The 16637-nt window shown below is 51.0% G+C and overlaps 1 protein-coding gene across 2 annotated transcripts in view; it reads left to right on the top strand.

Annotated features, from left to right (window-relative positions):
- OPHN1 (oligophrenin 1) overlaps positions 1 to 16637 on the top strand; it is a 49651-nt gene that overhangs the window by 28463 nt on the left and 4551 nt on the right. The window contains exons 8-20 of one of the 2 annotated variants that reach the window (XM_085060612.1): positions 7 to 136; positions 1570 to 1670; positions 3234 to 3325; positions 3446 to 3524; positions 4180 to 4213; positions 5479 to 5541; positions 6403 to 6477; positions 8110 to 8194; positions 8520 to 8578; positions 9975 to 10080; positions 10805 to 10964; positions 14641 to 14788; positions 15751 to 16044. In XM_085060612.1, coding sequence (XP_084916738.1) covers positions 7 to 136; positions 1570 to 1670; positions 3234 to 3325; positions 3446 to 3524; positions 4180 to 4213; positions 5479 to 5541; positions 6403 to 6477; positions 8110 to 8194; positions 8520 to 8578; positions 9975 to 10080; positions 10805 to 10964; positions 14641 to 14788; positions 15751 to 16044 — 1426 coding nt within the window. Of the gene's footprint in view, positions 1 to 6; positions 137 to 1569; positions 1671 to 3233; positions 3326 to 3445; positions 3525 to 4179; positions 4214 to 5478; positions 5542 to 6402; positions 6478 to 8109; positions 8195 to 8519; positions 8579 to 9974; positions 10081 to 10804; positions 10965 to 14640; positions 14789 to 15747; positions 16045 to 16637 lie in introns of both variants that reach the window. The other variant, XM_085060611.1, reaches the window with a different exon arrangement.

The following is a 16637-nucleotide window of genomic DNA, read 5'->3' as shown; positions in this document are numbered from 1 at the left end:
TACCAGACAAGGAATCACTTTTCCAGCACGCGGGAGGAGCTGGAAGATCTGAAGAAGAGGATGAAGGAAGCACCCCTAACCTGCAAGCTGCCTGGGCAGCCAACCATCGAGGGCTACCTGTACACTCAGGAGAAATGTAATGACTTTGGGATGCACTTGGATGCAATAGGGAATTTGCAGGGCTGGGCTGCCCTGACATAGCTCAGCTGTGGGCTGTACTCAGCTCCCATGCCCAGGCCAGCCCTGCTGCACCGGGTGTCACCCCTGCCAGGGCATGGCATGTCCAGGGTGTCACCTTCTGCCAGTCCCTGTGGCGCCTGGGGTGTCACCTTCTGCCAGTCCCTGTGGCGCCTGGGGTGTCACCGCCTGCAGTGCCCAGGGAAGCACCGGTAGCTTCAGCTGGCAGCTTTGTCAGTAGTGGCACAGAACTTTCTCCAAGTGACATGAGCTGTGACAGCACAGGGCTAATTGCCCTGTGCTCTGATGAGATGGGATTTATGACTTCAGAGCCTGGAGCTCTGGCAGACTCTGCCTTGGCTCTGTTTTAGCAGGATGAATCTGGTGTCCTGCCCAGCCTCCTTCTGGCAGCCTCTGCGGGCAGCTGAGCACAGCCAAGGTGGGAACCAGTGCTGAGTTAAGCTGCTGAGGGTGAAACTTCTGCGCAGAATCAAGTCAAACCAAATTCAGCCTTTTCCAAACCCTGGCTGCAGCTCTCCATGGCCACGCAGCAGGAATGCTCAGGGGACATGAGTCTGTGCAAAACTGTGACCTCTGAGGTTACAGACAACTTTGTAGCATTCATTCTTAATCCTATATAGAAATCTGTTTATACATGTATTTGTATGTCTGTTTGTCCTGCTTTTAAAAGAAAGCACACACAGTAATTTTAGCCCCCAAATTGGCATGTTCATGTAGGCCAGTGGCTATTTGCTGCTTCTGTTTATGCTTCCCTATAAATCAAGTATGAAAAGTTGTTTCTCCTGACAACTTAAAAATAAATTACAGGAAAAAAACTAGTTAAGTTATTTCCTATGAAGGGGTTCAGGTAAAAAACCAGAGAAAAGTGACAATAAATCCAGTGTGATAGAAATAGGAACTTCAGAGTATTTTAAAGCTGCTGTTGTCTTTATTTTTGACTTTTCACCAACAGGAGAAAGTAGTGTGGTGTGTGAAAAGGGCATTCAGGACATGTAGGATCCTGCCAGTGTAGGTCTTGGCCAAACCAGCCTGGCTTGTGGCCAGAGTCCCACAAATGCCCTTTCACCAGCAGTGAGTTGGGAGGGTGCTGGAGGAGGCTGCTGCCCTGTGCTCCTCTCCTTCTTTCCCTCTCTCCTCCTCCCCTCCTCCTGCTCATCCTCCCCTCCTGCTTCTCTCTTCATCTCCTCCTCCTTCTCTCCTGCTCTTCTTCTGGCTCTTGCCCATGGGGACACTTGCAAGGGAAATGTCCCTCAGGGCTGCCAGTGTCCATCTCCAGAGACGGGAGGACATGTGGGTGACACTGACCATGCCTTGCAGGCTGCATCCAGCTACAGCCCTGTCCCTGATTCCAGCCTCTCTTGTGTTCCACAGGGGCGCTGGGCATCTCCTGGGTCAAGTATTACTGCCAGTACGAAAAAGAAGCAAAAACCTTACGGATGACACCCATAGACCAGAAGCCTGGAGCTAAGCAAGTGAGTTGAATGTCTGCAAACATTGGCCCAACCATTGGGCCCACCTTCCACCCACCCACAGCCTCCCTTCCTGTGACAGCTGACCTTGCAGGTGCCACAGAGCAGAGGGGTGGGCTCTGTCCCCTCCCTGCCTGCCTGCACAGGGCAGTTTGGTGTCACCTGGAAGAGGCACTGTGGTGAGGAGAGGTCTCACTCCACTGTGGCCCTGGGAGCCCAGGCTCTGCAGAGTTGGGCAGCAGAAATGGGTCATGGGATATGAGCAATACTGGACAGTGCTGACCCGTGAGTTCGGTCTGGGGTGAAACTTGTGCCTCTCTGGATGAGCTGATGTTGATCCTTCCCCTTGCACGTGGGCTGGGAGCCACAGCCTGGGCTGCACAAGAACTGGGGCAGCCACTGAAGTGCCTGAATGACTCAAGTTACTACAGGAGTTACTGCTTCCAAATGCAGCATTTCCTTGCCTCGGCATGTGCTCACAGCACTGGGTTGTGTTTTGATTTCTGCTCTCAGCACTGGTTCTGTGGGACTGGGACAGTGCTGGGAGGGGAGAGTGCAAGAGTGCAGCTTCAAACTGCACTAAGGCAGCAATTTGGGTAACTACTTCTTTCACAAAGTGCTTTGGTTTACCAAAGTCAGGGAGTTCCCTCAGTCCCTCCACGTGACAGGGGAGGGGTGGGAGGAAGGAGCACAGCCAGTGCCTCCAGCTGAGTCCCACACCCTCCTCTGCCATGGAGTGGTCCCCGGGGCCTTTGCAGCCAGGCGTATGTGCTCCAGTGTGTGAGCTCATGGTCTGGCTTTGGCAGGGCTCTGCACACTGCAGCAGAAAAATAAAATGGATGTTTTGCAAGCCCTTGGCAGGGATCTGGGCAAAGAAATGTCCAAACTATTGTATGGAGAGATTTGTTGTCATCTATGCTATAAGCATGTCTAGTAAGGCACATTACTGCAGCTAAGGGCTTGAAAAACTTAGTGCCTTTCCCAAACTCTGGCAGTCTGGTAGCCTGCACCATCAGGCCACAAACCTACAGTCAAGTTATGAATGAGCTCTGCTGTGGAGCACAAGGACCTGAACACCCACGGGCAGAGCTGAGCCTCTCCAGAGAACATCTGCTGTAGCTAGGGTCAGGAAATGTACATCTCTTTGCTACACAGTGTTAGTATAAAGCCATTTGGATCATTGATGGTGTGGGTAATTGGTACTGATGGTCAGCCCTGATAAAAATTAGGACCCAGCTGTGTCAGAGCACAGGTGAGTGTGGTCCTGGCCTCAGAGACCAGGGAGTGCCTTGCTGGGTTTGCTGGAGCAGCGTTCCAGTACTGCAGAGGCAGAGTGCTGCTGTGTGGAGTAGTGCTGTGAAGTCCAGAATATTCTCTGGCTGAGAGCAAGCCTGGAACTCGTAGCTTCTTACCACTGCCTGTGATCATGGTGGTAGGACCACCTGTGCTCCTGGTACCAATGTCATTGGAATGTCAGGACTCAGTGCCATGCAGCTGAGGGGTCTGAGGAACCCGAAGTCTCCTGTATTTCTGTCCTCTCACCTTGGCTTTTGTGTTCTCTCTTAGGGCACCTTGGACCTGACCCTGAAATCCTGTGTAAGGAGAAAGACCGACTCCATAGACAAAAGGTTTTGTTTTGACATTGAAACTAATGAAAGGTGAGAGGCTTTGCATCTGGTAGCCCCAAACCCGCAGGCCTGCAGCAAATCCCTCTTTGCTGTCTATTAAAAACAACTTTCCTTCCTTTCCCTGCCTGTCCCTGGGGGAATTCCACGCAGGTCCGGGACCATCACGCTGCAGGCGCTCTCCGAAGCCAACCGAAGGCTGTGGATGGAGGCCATGGACGGGAAGGAGCCGGTGAGTGTTGCTGGAGCTGTTCCCAGCTGGAATGTGCTGCTGAGCAGTGTCCTCTGCCGGCGGCTGCTGCTCGGGATCAGTGCTACACGATCACCGTGCTGTTCCCTCGGCACAGCTCCCATTGGGGATTTTGGGTTTCCCCCTTAAATCTCGGGATGTTCCCTGGCTGTGCCAGCCACGCTGAGGACTGACCTTTCCGAGGCTGGTTCATCCCTATTTCTGCTCCTCACTCCCTGCCAGAGATGATGTTTTGTCTGTTCCTGCTCTTAGCAGCCTTTGCAAAGGTGGCACTGTCCACCCTGCACCCGAGTTCTCCCACCTTCTGTGCCTGCTGGTGTTTCCTTCCTTCAGTCTGAGCAGAGCTCAGAGCCCTGTGGTTTGCCTACAGAACAGAGAATTTCCCTAGCAATAGGTGCCCCAGTGAAATGCAGTGAGGCGGCAGAAACTCCTTGATTTTGCAAATAATGGATTCTTGCCTAATTATAAAATGACATTTCTGTGGGACATTGTCTTTTTAGCTGTGATTGCCTCTGGGTAATCTATGGGTGATTTATGAGTGATTTATTGGGTGCTGCATTTTCTTTCAGAAATAAATACCAAATCACGCTGATGATGTTTTTGTTTCTCCCTCCCCCATTCCTTCTTCCTTTTTCAGATCTATCATAGTCCCATCACGAAACAGGAAGAAAGTGAGTCACTTCTGTTGTTGTTCTTTGGGCTCTCATAGCCTGGAGGGTTTTCCTTGCTGATACACTCATCCTCTATTCCTGCTGAGTAGCAGTGTCCCCGCTCCATGACAGCAGTGTCACTTCTGTACCACAGTGTCTGGCACTGAGCCCAGATAAGAACGAGTTGCACACAACTGCAGTGAGCAGTTTTTATTTAGCCAGGAGTAAGCAGTTTTTATCTAGCCATGTGAGGTTCAATTTGCACCTCCAAACCCCAGTGAGAGGTTCTGAGGATGTATTCCTTAACAAAGATTCTCATAGGGCAGTAGGGGTGGCATTGAATCTCCCACCCACCACCGTGTCCCATGTCCCCCTCTCAGCAGAGTACCCTGCAGAGCCCTGGAACACTCTGGGGCTCTGTTAGCTGGGTGAAACCTGCATTCTGTCTCAGAGCTCACTTCATTAGCACTGTAACCAGCTGGCTCTAATGAGCACGGAGGGAGCATTCCCAGAAGCATGAGCACAAACCTGCTGTGTGGCCATGTTCACATCGCACGCTGGGAGGAATGTGAATTAGGGTTTCACTGGATAAACATTCTCTCCTTGTAATAGATTAGAGCTGGTAAGAATTCCAGTGGTATCACAGCCCTCAGTATCAAGCAGCAAGTGGGTCTGTGCTTATTCCTGGGGCAGGGCTAAGAGACGTCTGAGCTTGGTGTTGCTGTTGCTCAGAGCAGACAGAATCACTGTAAACAACCTGCTGCAAATGCAGGGATCCCATAGGATTTCCCAGTTCAGTGGAACAAGCCCTGTGCTCAGCTTTCCTCAGCGCATCAAGCTGGATTGATTTTGCTTTTTAATCCTAGTGATGCAGATAATTAGAAATTACACAGTCCCATGATGGGGAAGAGCTTTAACTAAAGATTTTGCTCTGAAAGTTATTATTCAAGTCTTTATCAGACAGAATCCACATGATTTATACTTTTATTATTAAACACTGATGTACACTGTTATCACTAAAGACAGAGAGGGGGTAGGGAACAGTGCTGCAACTCAAAATAAATTTGAGGAAAACTGGGAGAACATATGAAACTAGTAACTCCTGTCAGGATGTCCAGAATGCTGTTTTCCTGAGGGTGTGCAGGATGTGGGTGCAGGTGTGATTATGCTGTGTGGTGGGGCACTGCAGTTCTGGGTGCCAAGAGGGGCTGTGACTGGGGCTAGGGGTGTCCCAGGGGTCTCCAGGAGTGCTCAGGCAGCTAACACAGCTTTCTTGTCCAAAACAGTGGAGCTCAACGAGGTCGGCTTCAAGTTTGTTCGGAAGTGCATCAATGCAGTGGAGACAAAAGGTGAGGAGCTCAGCCGGCCTGGCCATGCCTCCCATGGCCTCGAGTTACCCTGCAGTTCTTGAAGTACAGTGTTAGTCACTGACATGGGACTTCAGCTTTTAGCTGAGGAATGGATGTTCTTCAGTTAAATGCATGTTCTTGAAGAGCAGAAATCCTACCTGCTCTGGAATGTTGTACCAAAGTTGATTGGGGTTGAACTCCCACCTTTCTGCTGTTTTCACTCATGGTTTTCTCAGTTTTAGCCCTGAGCACACCCACTGTTGGGCAGCAGAACAGCAGGGCTGAGGGGTGGCTTCAGGCTCCTTCAGCCCCACTCTGTGAAGCAGCAGAACAGAAGCAGGTAGAGGGGTGGCAGCTTATCCTCTGGGCTGTCACATACCACCCAGCCTGCACCAGTGAACATCCAGTGAGCACCACCAGTGTGGGACAGGGGCCTGGATTCATCTCCAGATTTCTGGTACTGTGGCAGCCAAAGCCCACTGGAGTGGAGAGCAACAGGGGTACTAAGACCCTGCTCAGAGCCGGGAGAGGCAGTGGCTCTGCCTGTCTCAGCACTGGCCAGTGTTTTCAGATTGTACTTCAATGTGTTTGTCTTCTGTGAGGGTTTGAGCAAATCTGTGATAAGGCAGCACTCCCCAGAAATGGGCAGTTGTGTGTCCCACGCCCTGGCTGTGCTCACCTGACCGTGACATGGTGACCACCGTGGTGCTGTGGCCATGGCTGCCTGGGCTGAGCAGAGTCCCTGCCCACAGAGCCCCGGGTGTGGGACAAAACCCGCAGCAGGAAAACAGCTCCACTAGATGGGGCTTTTGATCCACCAGTGGGAAACCTGGGCTGACAGTCTTGCGTTTGTCCTCTTAGGAATCACTACAGAGGGTGTGTACCGGACTGTTGGCAGCAATATCCAGGTGCAGAAGTTGCTGAATGCCTTTTTTGGTAAGAATTAATTATTCTGTGCAATTACACTGTCCTGATCTTGAATTGTTTGTGAGGGACAGAGAGAGTTGGGTTCCACAGTGAGAAATGTCCAGCATGGGTTTTGGTCCCTGCAACCCCTCTGAGGCTCATCTTCCCCTTCTCTCCTGGGATAACACAATGAGCTGAACTGGGAAGGTGGCCTTTGCAGGGAGCCCTCCACCCTCGTGTAAGGTTTTTCCCTGGAAGGATGAGGGCACCTCTCTGTGTGCAGTGTGTACATTGAGGAGTCAAAGTACATGTTAAAAAGTCAGTTGATGTGTTTCTGCTGTGAGCCTTCCTGTGGCTGATCTGTCTGTCATAAAAGTTTCGCAGCTGGGGGCAGTCTTTGTAATCTCAGCAGGTTGTGGGGCTCAGCAGCACTGCTCTGTGCCAGGACAGGCACTCCTGGGCTGGGCCCTGCTGAGGCCATCACACCCTCACCTCATGGTCACCTGTGAGCTTCTCAGGGCAGCCCCGAGGTCGATCCCCACGTGCCCAAGGCCAAGCTATTCTCCCCAGCCCTGCCCCGGGGTGGAGCACAGGGCAGGGATTGCATTCACCACGCTGCCTGCGTGCCTCAGGCTCACGTCAGCTCAGACATCTGATATTAATGCAGCATTCAAAGACTTTGGCTGTTTTTTCCCATTGCTTCTACTCTGGATGTTGTTTATTAAAACCTTGGTTTGCACTGGTGTCTGGCTGTGCCCAATTCTCACACAGCCATGACTTCAGGCATCTGCCCAGCTCCACTGGCCTGTGACTCATTGCTGAGTCTCAGGTTCTATTGCTGCTTGATTCTCACCCTCCCTGTGAGCAGCTCTGTGGTTTTCTCCTTTGAGTCCCACCAATGAGTGGCTTTTTGTTTTGTTTATCTGCACGGGTCTGGGTAACCACTTGCCAGCCCCCTGCATATGAATGCACAATAAAGTCCAACACCACAGAAATAACTGCTGCAGTAGGCTTTCATCCTTAACCACTCTAAGGAGATAACTTTAAACCTTTTTTTTATCTCTACTCCTATTTATTTTTAAAAGTAAATCCTGCTGTTTATTTCTGTAGTCCAGCTTCCCCCCATCCTACAACCACATCCTTCATTTCGTGGCGCCACAGACATGATGTGGTTTATCAATGAGGGTAGGCAGGAGCAAACCACACTGCTGGGCCTCCCCTGAGCTCCCTCCTCTCTGTGCAGCAAGAGGGAATGCTTCCAGAGGAGCCTTTGGGGGACTAGCTGCAAATGAGGGTTTGGAGCTGACATTCAGTTTACTTTGGATGTCAGAAAGCTTGTCTTGGACTTGTTGAAAGATGTTGTTTCTGCCAGCCTTGGGAAAAAACAAACTATAGAGAATATGCTCTCGGTGACTTTTCAGCACTGCCTAAATTTTACCTTGTGCTTCCTTCTTTGTGCCTCATTAGCACTGCTCCCCAGCTTCTCCAAAATCCTGATACTGGTGCTGTTGTTCTGCCTTTCCCAGCCAGGGGAATCAGGAGTTCTCTTTGTGCACTGCTGTGGTTTCGTGTGTCTTGAGAGGAAACCCCCAGACTGAGCAGAATATTTATTAGCAACCTCAGAATGAACTTTATTCTAAAACCTTTTCATTCTTCCTCCAGATCCGAAATGCCCTGGGGACGTGGATCTCCAGAGTGGGGATTGGGACATCAAGACCATTACCAGCTCACTGAAATTCTATCTCAGGTAGCACTGCAGGTCACACTTGCCCCACTGAGGCAAAGGGGACTGGGGCTGATCCAAATGAAAGGTGGAATGAGCTGCCAGATACTCACATCTGGCTGTTGAGAAGGGCAACGTGACAAAGGCTTTGGGAAGAGGAATGATAAATATGGGTATTACAAAACCCCCCAGTCCCACGGGGAGAGCTTTTTGGCGTGTGATATTGCCTGCGGGGGGAGGTGGAACCTGATGGCACTGAGGGATGAGCCAGTTTTCCCATCAGTCCAAGATGGGTCACAAGTGGGTCACGCTGCCCTGCAGAGCTCAGTTTTCTTTCTGGTTGTTGCAGGAACCTGTCTGAACCTGTCATGACGTACAAGCTCCACAAAGAGCTGGTCCTGGCTGCCAGTAAGTCCCACAGCTGCCCCACTGATGGTCCCTGGCCCTGCCCTCCCCAGCCAGGGTCCATCAAAATCACTTGGCAGAGTTCTGCCAGCCCAACTCCATGGTGTCCAGATGCCTCACCTGTAGAAAGAGCAGTGACCCTCTCCTCTGAGTGCTTATCTGTGCAGGGGATGTAGTGCTGGATGTTCCCTTCCCTCAGAGTCTCCTGCTTTTGGAGGGTCTGGAGAGCCAGGGAATATCACTCACTTCAGAGCAGTACAAGTGACCCACAAGAGTTGTTTCCCCCTATTATTGATATATTTATTTTAAAACCCGTGAGGGCATGGGATGTGCTGTTGCCACACCGATAAGTAGGTGTTCCCTTCAGGTTGTGAAATTTGTCCTGGGATGGTGAAAACAGAATGTCTACCAGTACATGGAAGACATTTCTCTGCTGCATCTGTTGGGATTGAGTCACAGTCAGGAATAACAGAGGTGAGCCAAGAAGCACAAGTGCAGTGCCAAGGCTTCACCTGTGCTGAGCCAGCCTGTCCTTGGCTGTCCCCTCAGTGTGGCCATTGCAGATTAGCCATGACAGTTGTGAGCTAGTGCCCTGTGAGGGAGATGGGGATGCAGGGAGCTGGTCATCACCCTCAGCATGGGAGTGCTGACATTTGGAAATGAGTGGCATTAGAGCATCCCTCATCCCACTGTGCCTCCAGAAGTCACCAGGAGGCTGGGAGAGTGCCCACTTCTTCTTCATGTGTCCCTCTGGAGAATGAGTAACACCCATTATTTCTTGGAAGGGGAAATGCTCCACCACTTGCTGAAGGTGGTCAAGTCCAGGATTTATTAATTTCAGAGCTGCTTAAGCCCATGATGGCTGGCTATGGGTGGCACCCTTATCCCTTCCCTGCCCTCCCTCAGAAACTTGCACCATTGAGCTTGCCAGCCACCCAGACCCCACATCATTCTTCCCACACCAAGTATTTTATTGTTTCTTGATTATTTATGTTTCTAAGGGTGACCTCTTTGGGTCTGGCACTCAATTTCTTTCCCTGCAGGATATTTTAGGTGTTCAGTGTCAGAGCTCTCTGGGCTGATAGGATTCCCAGAGAGAGGCTGTGTGATCCCAGGTGTGTGGGACAAAAGTGTGAAGGGGGGGACCTGCCCATGCCCAGCCTGTTTTGCAGTGTCTCCCTGGGCTCCCTTTCAAGTTCCATTTCTTCCTCTTTCCACTTCATGATGTTTCTCACGATATTCACCCTGTTGCTGTGAAATCTCACTTCCCTCTGCTCCCCACTGCTCCCATGCTGCACAGGGAACAGCTCCCACAGGTTTCCTTTGGCTTTGTCTTTCCTTGGTGTGTTTAATTTCAAAGTGCTCAGTAAAAATTCTTATTTGTGTTCCTGCTTTCCAGAGTCTGAGAACCTGGATTACAGGCTGGGAGCCATTCATGCACTGGTCTATAAACTGCCTGACAAGAACAGGGAGATGTTAGAACTCCTCATCCAGCACCTCGTGAAGTAAGCAGATGTTTTCCTCTAAAACCAGAGAAAGGGGAACAATGGAATCAGCAGAACAAGCCTTTTTGGGAGGTCGGATTTGCAAAATTGCATCCACCATAGTTCCTTTGGGAATTTCTGTGTGGGTTGCACAAATGCAGTGACTATCCTTGCTGTCCTCTGCATGAAGTGATGCTTCTCTTTCTGATTGCTCCTTCCATCCCCTTTCAGACAAGCACAGAGCAGGAAATTAAAAATGAAAATACCCTCTAAGAGCAGGGGCTGTATATTGTTGCCTCTCAGAGATTCATTGGAAACCACCAAAGTGTGCTCCCTATATTCAGTCCTCTCCCTTCAGAGAGAGGGAAAATTAAAGCCAGAAGGCAGTTCTGGATAAAAAGGATATAAGTTTTAAATGATTCCTTTTGTGTATATGTTGTGCAGATAACTCTTGATTGCAAAATTAAAGAGGAGCTGGGACTGGGAAGAGATCAAATAAAGATGCTGTCACCACATTGCTCTCCCCAGCATCTGTCTGAGCCAAACGTGTCTGTCAGAGCTAGAGCCATGTTTATCACTGCTGGGAAACAAATTCCCCTGAAACACAATGAAGAAAATTGAAGAAAATTAGTGTGTCCTGGCTTTTGTTTGTTTCGTTTTTTTTTTTCTTGGAGTAAGATCAGTTTGGAAAAAAAACAAACCAAGCCAACCCAAACTCTATTCCTCCTTCTTCTGCTCTCTGCAGCGTCTGTGAGCACAGCCGGGAGAACCTGATGTCACCGTCCAACATGGGGGTGATCTTCGGTCCCACCCTCATGCGAGCTCAGGAGGACACTGTGGCAGCGATGATGAACATCAAGTTCCAAAACATCGTGGTCGAGATCCTGATAGAGCACTTTGGGAAGGTACGGGGCAGCCCCGGAGCAGCTCCGGCTGCTCCAGCCTGCTCCTGCAGACTGTTGCTGTGGCAACCCAGCAGCGCTGCTGCTCCTTCTGCACTCTCCCTGGGCTGGTTTTATATAACACACTGCTCTGAAAGGCTTCAGCACTAAGCAAAGGGTAGCAGGTGTGTTGCTCAGTGTTGCTGTTACCTGGTCGCAGAGGAAACAGTGAGTCTGGGCATTTTTGCTTTTTCTTTTTATATGAAGCTTGATTGAAAATAACCTTATTGTATGACTGGACATTGCATGGCTTCACTCTTTCCTTTGCTGGACAGGAGTTAGGCCAGAGCAGAACTGGTTTTAATGAGCACAGTCCAAGATGAGACACCGCACAACTGTTAAATCAGGGGAAAAAAACCCAGAGCAGACAAGTGTTGAACAGTTGATGAAAGTAATTCAGCTGTGGATGCATTCAGATGCAGGTACAGGGACGGTGTGGAGATGGTATGGGGAGTCTGAGGGAGCAGCTCCCAGGAGTAAGGGGAATCTGGGGGAGCTGCTACCTGGGGTGGAGTGGTCGAGGAGCTGAAGGCAGTGCCTGTGGCCCTGGGCAATGCTCTGTCAGGACAGAGAGCCCTGGAGAGCCTTCAGTCTCATCTGCCTTCCATGGATCTGCACTGGGTATTTCAGCCTGAGCATCACCCATGTGCCCAGCCAGGGTCCAGTTGCTGAGTTGGTGCTGCAGATGCACGTGCAGACAACTGCTTTGTCATGTGGAGTTGTGTCTTTGGAAAGCAGAATATTCCACTGTGTCTGTGCTCCTGCTTGCTCTCAGCGATACCTGACACCGGCTCAGGCGTGTCAGGTGGCTGGGGGATGGCAAGAGCTGGGTGTTAATATTGAAAGCTTGAGCAGCGTTTTCATCCAGAGCCACAGATCCCCAGCAGGCAGCAGATTACTGCCCTGGTAACAACCCTGGGTTCCAAGGAGTGAGTTTGGTCCTCCAGCTTTTCACAGCAGAGTACACCGTGTCCAAACCTCTCCTGCCTTAGAGGCAGGAAGAGGGTGGAGCTGTTCATTCAGGGATGCTGTTTGCTGTGAGGGGTTGGGGCAGCTCCCAGCATACAGGGAAGCACACAGGCAGGGGCAAAGCTCCCTTTGGAAAAGCAAAAGGCAGCCAAAGCTGGAACAGCAAGGTTCTTGCAACAGGGATGTGGAGCCAGAGCAACCAGGTGGGGACCATATGGGAGTGTGGGACCAAATGAGGGGGTGGGAGTTGGCTGTGATGCTGAGGGTTGAAACGGGATGAAAGAGCTAAGGCAGACTTCCAAATACCCACACCACAAGCTCATGGGACCACCAGCCAATGCCTTTTAGGTCTCTGTGAACACTTGTAATAAGTTCCTGGAGAAAAACGGGGACTGGTTTATGTCTGAGATCTGACACGCTTGCTCCAGAGATGAGGCTCTGTGCTCCCCTCCTTAAAGGCTGTGGCACAGTCTGAATCAACACACCCTGCCACCTCTGGGAGCTGGGATGACAGCTTTAATTAAGCCAGGAGTCCTTTTGCTTGCTTTTAATTTCTCCAACAGTAAGGTTAAATTAGTCACATTTATTAGATTGAGTTTGTAAGTTTAGCATTGGAGCTGAGAGTGTCTTCAGCTCACACATGAGCAAACAGCTTATATGAGTCTGGAGGAAAAGGGGATGTGGGTTATATGGTGCAATCTGAAGACTGAGGACAAAGTAACTATTCATGAAGTCTTTGTGGATAATTGCTGTTTCCACAGCTCATGTTTCAGTGTCGTGGTTAAATTAAATAGGTTGATTGTTCTGGAAACACCTTCTTCCCTGTACAAACCTCCTTAAGGTGAGGGTCTGTCAATATCTTTGTACCTTTAGGTTATTTAACCTGGATTTTCAATTAGAAGTAAATCAGAGCTTGCACCTCCACCTTAAACAGAGTAGTTTGTGGTGGGGTTAGCTTGGGTTTCAGGTATTAACAACAATATTCTTTGGTACCTGTGTAAGTGTCCATGGGGAGGTTACTGTTTCTTTAAAATGCAGGATTGGATTCTGGTCAGGATACAGGAATGAGGTTGATATTTCCAAAAAATTGCCCTCCTGCAGGCAATCATGTACTGTCTTAGTAACACCCAAGCTGCAGCTCTTAATTCATGGGCTGCTGTGTCACAGCAAGTCCCTCTGAATCCAGGCAGAGTGAGCTCTCCAGACCTGTGTTTTGGAGCAGGGAACATGTCCTGCCCCAGCCCAGGGCAGAGCCCAGTGGGCAGTGAGCCAGCACCCGCCCTGTGTCACCAAACCCTGAGTGTGGGGCTCTTTTCCCAGAGTGGGTGTGGAATCTTCCCTCTCTGGAAATATTCCAGAACTGTCTGGACCCAATCCTGTGCCATTTGCTTTAGGGAGATCCTGCTTGAGCAGGGAGGATGGACCAGATGACTCACTATGAGCCGTTCCAGCCTGAACCTTTCTGTGTTGTTCCTCCTCTCCTCGTGCAGAGTAGGCCAGGCTGTCAGGAGCAAAGCTTGGTCCTAGCACATGGATTTATGCCAAGCCAGCCCAGGCTGGGCCAGAGCAGCCCGACTGTGGGGTGTGGGGAGCTGTCCATCACTGCCCACCCTCCCCAGGCACACTCCTGGGGCCAAGGAGGTTAAACAAGGGACATGTTTTCCTCTCCCATCCCCCATCTCAGTCTCCTAGCCCTGCTCTTTGGCCCCGAGAAGAAGGAATACACTTTTGGTTTGAATTACCAAAGTGAGGCACTTAATCAAAGCAGAATGTTGCTTTTCTTCATGTTAAGATTTTTCTGGGTGATGCAATAATGTTGTTTTTCCATACTGAAGCATGGCCCAAGGGTGTGGTGACCCAGCATGCCGGTGGGGCTGGCACAGCTCTCCTCCTCCGGGCTGGAGCCAGGAAGGGACCAGCTCTACATCTCCTAGGACAGGCAGTGCAGCTTCTGGGCTCAGCAGCTCAGGCCACCCTCTGTAGTAACTCAGGCTTTAAAGCCTGATAAAACTTCAATTAACATCCCTGGGAAGAACACAGGAGCAGCTGCTTTGGGCTTTGATATGATATTTCAGCTCTTCAAATGTAATTCTTTTTCAGCTCTCAAAAAAAGCCCTGACATAAATAAGAATCTCTCAATTAATTCCAGCCAAATAGGTGCCACATGACCAGTGAGAAAAGGAGATAAAACTCCTCAGTAGCATTGTTTTATGCCAGTATTTAATCTCAGGTAATTTCCTGGTGCCAAATGCATCATTGTAAGCCAAGAGCTGAAAGGTTTTAGTGCTAGATCTGAAGCAATGCAGGGTTGGTTTGGGTGTTGTGGGGATTGTATCTCTTCAATGGTGAGAAATTTGATGTTGCTCAGGAGGTGTCAGCCTCCCTCATCTGCTGCAGGAGAATTTGCTTCTACAAATTGTCTGTGCTTGTGATCTTCCTGCTGAGCCAAGAGGACAGTGTCGGTGGTGGGGACAGTGTCGGTGATGGGGACAGTGCCATGGTAGGGACAGTGTCAGTGGTGGGGACAGTGTCAGTGGTGGGGACAGTGCTGTGGTGGGGACAGGGTCAGTGGTGGCCACCATCCCCTCTGTGATGGGCAGAGGTACCTGCAGCAGGAGGTGAGGCAGCAGCCCTTTTCTGTCAGGTCACCTGAATGTGTCTCCCTTCACAGATCTACTCTGGCCCCCCAGAGGACACCACGGCCCCCCCAGTGCCCCCACCCAGGGTGGCTGCCCGGCGGCACAAACCCATCACCATCTCCAAGCGTCCCCTGAGGGAAAGACCTGTCTTCTTCGATACTTCTTTGGAGGAGAGCGGAGGTCAGTCCGGCTGTTCACTGATGTCTTACCTGCCTCTCACCCCTCCTGCTTCTTGTAACACCTTTCCACGAGCAGTGGAGGTAACAGCAGCAGGGCTGCACTTCCCAGGTCCTGGACATGGCAGGCAGTGAGGGCTGTTTAGAGAGAAGGGAAAGGTAAAAACACTCATACGTTGGTTACATCATGTCACAAGCCAGGCTCTGTGGGATTTGGTCTTTTCTGCTACCTGCTGCATTCTCCATTAGCTAAACTAAGGCTGATTCTTGCACAGGAGAGGCCCAGAGGAGAGGTTTTGTGGCATCAAAGGCAAAGGTACAAAAGGAGCTGCATGGGGAGTTGGTGGGATGGTAGCCAGGGGGGTGTGTGCTGCAGGAGGCCCAAGGGGATCTCAAGCTGGCTCAGCCACTGGTAGTTCCCCATCCAGAGCAAGAACTCCAAAGAACTTTTTCAGGACGCATTGATGGTATTTTCTAAACCAAGTTCACCTCTGCTGTTAAATCCAGCTGAAGCCCTTATCATAATGTCAAAGGGGACATCAGCTTTAAATCATGTTTCTGCACCTGATTTGCTCTAATTGTCTCTGCAGGCTGTGCTCTGATTCTATAGCCACCAAAGAGATGGAGAATCTCTTTCTCCATTAGTTTTCAGAGCCCTGATGATGATGAGGTATAAAGTGTACTCTAAGTGCACTTTGTGACACTGGCAAAATGTAATTCATTCACATTGCTCTCTAAGACCCCTGGACTGCTAATGCAGTTGGGGCTGGCCTTGCATTTCAGTGCTTCCCCAGCCTGGGAGCAGAAGCGTTTGCCTTGGCTGCAGGGAGCAATCAGGTTCATAGCAGAGCTCCTGCTCCTGGCTCTGTAGCACAGCCAAAGGGTGGGATGAATGGCTTTGGGAGGGACAAGAAGTGTGGTACACAGCTAACGCCGCGGCTCTGTGCCCCCTTGTTTCCACAGCAGAGCAGCTCAGCCAGACCCCCAACGGCGGTGGCATGGAGGTCCCCAAGCCCCTGCACCGCAGCCGTCTGCCCGCGCCCCGGCCAGGGGGAGATGAGCCAGGGCGTCCCCCCACCGAGGGCCGGCCCCAGCCTCGTGCTGAGCCTGAGCTGGGCAAGCTGGGGAACAGGCTGCAGGATGGAGGGGTGAAGCCGGCTGGCAGGGCGGCCAACGGGGTGGTGACCAGCCCTGCCCTGAGGACTGCCACGCTGCAGGCCAGGAGACCGGCGCCCCGGCCAGGCATCTGTGGCAGAGAGGGTGAGTGTGTGCCGGGGGCCTGGCCAGAGCCAGGCAGGAGTGCCCTGCTCCCAGGGAAAGCCTGAGGTGCTCGAGGCAGCCCTCCCTGGGTGGTGGGCATCTACCCTTGAGTGCTGTTGATGTAGCTCAGCAGGAGGGGCTGGGAGACAAGAACAGCTTAAGGCATGGGCACAGGTAAAGTGTGATACTCATTCCTTGTTGACTTGACCCTTAGACACTTTGAAGGGTTAAGTGGATAGCAAGGTTGGATGGATCTTGGGGAAGAAAAGCAGCCAAGGAGAGGTGGTGTCACTCTCTGGGATAAAAGCTTGGCCACAGGAATCACTGTTTTGTGCTGTTCTCTCCCTTTTGCAAAGCAGCACTGCACAGAGTTTGGTTAAGAACACTTGACATTCCCAGTAACTATCATTTTCACAGCCAGCAGCTACATTGAGTTTGTCCTTGCAGGTCCAGCTGCAGCCCCTGTTCCCAGTGTCAGGAAGGCTGTGCTGGGGCAGGCAGTGTGGGAGCTTCCTTTCCCTCAACTCTGTCCCTCCATTCTGGCCCTTGGCCACTCTCAGTGAGAGGGTGTTGAGGCAGATGGACAGAACTAA

This window comes from Lichenostomus cassidix, chromosome 4A (genome assembly GCF_008360975.1).
Source record: "Lichenostomus cassidix isolate B80296 chromosome 4A, HeHo_3.0, whole genome shotgun sequence".
NCBI classification, from domain to species: Eukaryota; Metazoa; Chordata; class Aves; order Passeriformes; family Meliphagidae; genus Lichenostomus; species Lichenostomus cassidix.
The sequence above is the reverse complement of the archived record's forward strand: the minus strand, read 5'-3'. Positions and strand labels throughout refer to the sequence as shown.